Source organism: Sapajus apella, unplaced genomic scaffold (genome assembly GCF_009761245.1).
Source record: "Sapajus apella isolate SASKATOON/1434 unplaced genomic scaffold, GSC_monkey_1.0 scaffold48, whole genome shotgun sequence".
NCBI lineage: Eukaryota > Metazoa > Chordata > Mammalia > Primates > Cebidae > Sapajus > Sapajus apella.
In genome coordinates, this window is record NW_022436988.1 from 7,741,669 (window position 1) to 7,746,152 (window position 4,484).

Consider the following 4,484-nt stretch of genomic DNA (forward strand, 5'->3'; position numbering starts at 1 on the left):
ATTCTCCTGCCTCAGCCTCCTGAGTAGCTGGGATTACAGGCACGCGCTACCATGCCCAGCTAATGTTTTGTATTTTTAGTAGAGACAGGGTGTTACCACGTTGACCAGGATGGTCTGAATCTCTTGACCTCGTGATCCACCCGCCTCGGCCTCCCAAAGTGCTGGGATTACAGGCTTGAGCCACCGCGCCCGGCCCAGCAGTAAATTTTTTTAAGAGAATGATTTATTGGCTGAGCATGGTGGCTCACACCTGTAATCCTGGCACTTTGGGAGGCCGAGGCTGGTGGATCACGAGGTCAGGAGTTTGAGACCAGCCTGGCCAACATGGTGAAACCTTGTCTCTACTAAAAATGTGGGTGTGGTGGCAGGTGTTTAATCCCAGATACTCTGGAGCCTGAGGCAGGAGAATCATTGAACTCAGGAGGTGGAGGTTGCAGTGCTGAGATCTCATCACTGCACTCCGGCCTGGATGACAGAGTGAAACTCTCTTACAAAAAAAAACAAAAACTTTAGGAGGCCAAGGTGGGTGGATCACTTGAGGTCAGGTGGTAAAACTGTCTTTACTAAAAAATACAAAAATTAGCCAGGCATGGTGGCAGGTGCCTATAATCCTAGCTACCCGAGAGGTGGAGGCAGGAGAATTGCATGAACCTAGGAGGTGGAGGTTGCAGTGAGCTGAGATCTCATCACTGCACTCCGGCCTGGGTGACAGAGCAAAGCTCTGTCTCAAAAAAGAAAGAATGATTTACTGATTTCCAAAAATCTAAACATATTATATCTTAGAGTTCAAGGAAGATGAAAGGCTGGGTATGATGGCTCACGCCTGTAATACCAGCACTTTGGGAGGCCGAGGTGGACTGATCACCTGAGGTCAGGAGTCGTAGACCAGCCTAACCAACATGGTGAAACCCAGTCTCTTCTAAAACTACAGTAATTTGCTGGTCGTGGTGGCAGGGGCCTCTAATCCTAGCTACTTGGGAGGCTAAGGCAGGACAATCACTTGAAACTTGAGGTGAAGGTTGCAGTGAGCGGAGGTCATGCCACTGTACTTCAGCCTTGACAGCAGAGCAAAACTCTATCTCAAAAAGAAAATGAGAATCACCCCAAATCTTTTTACCTACAGCATATGTTAATGTGTGTTGATTGTTTATTTAGGTATCTCTTTTAATATATTCATGGCTAAATAGGCATGTAGTTGTATCTAAATATAATTGTTCCTTTTAATGCTGTTGATTGCTTTTAAATTCTCTTGTTCAGGGATTGTCAATGAGGCAGATCAGATTCCGATTTGACGGGCAACCAATCAATGAAACAGACACACCTGCACAGGTAAAAATTCTCTCCTAATTAGAAAAACTACTGTTTGTAATTTTTTTCTTCTTTTGAGACAGTCTCTCACTGTTGCCCGGGATGGAATGCAGTGGCGCAATTTGGGCTCACTGTAGCCTCTATCTCCTGGGTTCAGGAGATTGTCCTGCCTCAGCCTCCCGAGTAGCTGGGATTACAGGTGCCCGCCACCACACCTGGCTAATTTTTTGTATTTTTAGTAGTCTGGGTTTCACTGTGTTGGCTAGGCTGGTCTCAAACTCTTGACCTTGTGAGCTGCCCACCTTGGCTTCCCAAAGTGCTGGGATTACAGGCGTGAGCCACTGCGCCTGGCCTACTGTTTGCAATTTTTTGAACAGCTTTGTTTATGAATTTGAACGTTTGAACATTGTAATATAATTCTTGTAGAGTTCAAAGCAGTAGGCTCAGGAAATGCCAGTGGGTTTTATTTATTTATTTTTAATTTTCATTTAATTATTTTTTTAGTGACAGGGTCTCTCTCTCTTGCCCAGGTTGAAGCGCAGTGGTCTCATTATAGCTCATTGCTGCTTTGGCCTCCCAAAGTGATGGGATTATAGGCAGGTATCAATGTGCCCAATCCACCATTGGTTTGTGCTTTTTTTGTTTGATGGTTTTTTGAGATGGAGTCTCACTTGTTTGCCCAGGCTGAAGTACAGTGGCATGATCTTGGCTCACTGCAGCCCTCGCCTGCCATGCTTAAGCGATTCTCCTGCCTCAGCCTTCCAGAGTAGCTGGGATTACAGGCATGCACCACCACACACAGCTAATTTTTATGTTTTTAGTAGGGATAGGGTTTCACCATGTTGACCAGGCTGGTCTTGAACTCCTCCGCCTGGCTCAGCCTCCCAAAGTGTTGGGCTTACAGGCGTGAACCACTGCACTTGGCCAGATTCTTAGCATTTTAGTTCTACATGCTGAATTGAATTCTCTTTTATATGTCTTTGTGAATGAAAGGGAACTAATGGCCTTCACTGCTATGTCTCATAGCGTGTTTGACAGGGAGAGCACCTGATAACAGGTGATTTTTCCAAACCCTTACTATAAAACGTGATGCACTCTGATCCTGTAAATCTCTTTACCACTTCATTTTGTTCTGTCACCATTTTTTTTTTTTTTTTTTTTTTTTGGAGACAGAATCTCACTTTGTTTCTATGCTGGAGTGCAGTAGCACGATTCTCCTGCCTCAGCCTCCTGAGTAGCTGGGACTACAGATGCACACCACCACACCCAGCTAATTTTTGTATTTTTAGTAGAGATAGGCTTTCACCATGTTGGCTAGGATGGTCTCAAATCTCTTGACCTCGTGGTTAACCCACCTCGGCCTCCCAAAGTGCTGGGATTACAGGCATGAGCCAATGCGCCTGGCATGTTTCTGTCACTTTTTGTAGGATCAGCTGGATTGTCTCCTGTGGCAGAAACTCTTAGTGAAACTTTCTTTAAACATTCCCAGTTTTGACCTGGCAAGGTGGCTCACAAGATCCATTTGCTTTACAAAGTGCTTATAATGCCAGTACTGTGAGGCCGAGGCAGGTAGACCGCTTGAGTCCAGGAGTTCAAGACCAGTCTCGGCAACATGGCAAAATCCTGTCTTTACAAAAAAATACAAAAAGTAGCCAGGGTGTGGTGGTATGTGCCTGTAGTACCAGCTACTTCTTGGGGTGCGGTGGAAGGATAACTTCAGCCCAGGAAGTGGAGACTGCAGTGAACCAAGATTGCCCCACTGCACTTTAGCCTGGATGACAAAGTGAGGCCATGTCTCAAAAAAAAGGAATTCCAGTCTTGTCCTGGCTTGGTAGTTCATACCTGTAATCCTAGCACTTTAGGAAACTGACAGAGTCAGGAGGGTTGCTTGAGGCCAGAAGTTTAAGACCAGCTTGGGTAACAGACCCTGTCTCCAGAAAAAAAGGCTGGGCACAGTGGCTCACACCTATAATCCCAGCACTTTGGTAGGCCGAGGCGGGTGGATTACCTGAGTAGGTCAGGAGTTCCGGACCAGCCTGGCCAACATAGTGAAACTACCCTGTCTCTACTAAAAATTAAAAAATTACTTGGATGTGTTGGTGCTTACCTGTAATCCCATTTTAGGTACTCAGGAGGCTGAGGCAGGAGAATCCCTTAAACTAGGGGGAGCTGTAGAGTGTGGTAAAGGGCAGAGGTTGCAGTGAGCTGAGATCATATGCCACTTCACTCCAGTCTGGGCAACAGTGAAACACCGTCTCAAACAAAACAAAACAAAAACCGCAATTATGGTATGTAGCCACAAGGAGGAGCTAAATTCTACTGATAAATGAGGCTGGGACAGGAACTTCATTTTTTAAAGGCATTTAAAGTTTCACTGTAAAACTACATTTTGATAATTTTGTTTTAGTAAATACGTTGACAGGCTTGTTTGGGTTTAAAATAAATAGTAAAAAGTAAAAACTTTTTACCTTTTTTTTTTTTATTTTATTTTTTATTTTTTTTTTGCTATTTCTTTTATTTATTTATTTTGAGATGGAGTCTCGCTCTGTTGCCCAGGCTGGAGTGCAGTGCCACACTCTGGGCTCACCTCAACCTGTGCCTCCCAGGTGCAAGCGATTCTCTGCTTCAGGCTCCCAAGTAGCTGGGATTACAGGTGTCCATCACCATGCCCGACTAATTTTTGTATTTTTAAGTAGAAAGGGGGTTTCACTATGTTGGTCAGGCTGGTCTCAAACCCCTGACCTTGTGATCCACCCACTTCAGCCTCCCAAAGTCCTGGGATTACTGGTGTATACCATTGTGCTACACTCTCAGTTATGAGAATATATTTCCTGTCTTTTTTTGAGATGGAGTCTTGCTCTTCCACCAGGTTGGAGCTCAGTGGTCCAAGCTCAGTGGCCCAATCTCGGCTCATTGCAACCTCCACTTCCCGGGCTCAAGCGATTCTTCCACCTCAGCCTCCCGAGAAGCTGGGACTACAGGCGCAGGCCACCACGCCCAGCTAATTTTTTGTATTTTTAGTAGAGACTGGGTTTCACTATGTTGGCCAGAATGGTCTCGATCTCTTGACCTAGTGATCCACCCACCTCGGCCTCCCAACGTGCTGGGGTTACAGGCATGAGCCACTGCACTCTGCCCTATTTCCTGTCTTTTTTTTTTTTTTTTTTTTTTTTTTA

At 45.3% G+C, this 4,484-nt stretch overlaps 1 protein-coding gene across 1 annotated transcript in view; it reads left to right on the top strand.

Annotated features, from left to right (window-relative positions):
* SUMO2 (small ubiquitin like modifier 2) overlaps positions 1–4,484 on the top strand; it is a 12,334-nt gene that overhangs the window by 4,904 nt on the left and 2,946 nt on the right. Inside the window, exon 3 of the mRNA XM_032241722.1 lies at positions 1,258–1,329. Coding sequence (XP_032097613.1) covers positions 1,258–1,329 — 72 coding nt within the window. The remainder of the gene's footprint in view (positions 1–1,257; positions 1,330–4,484) is intronic.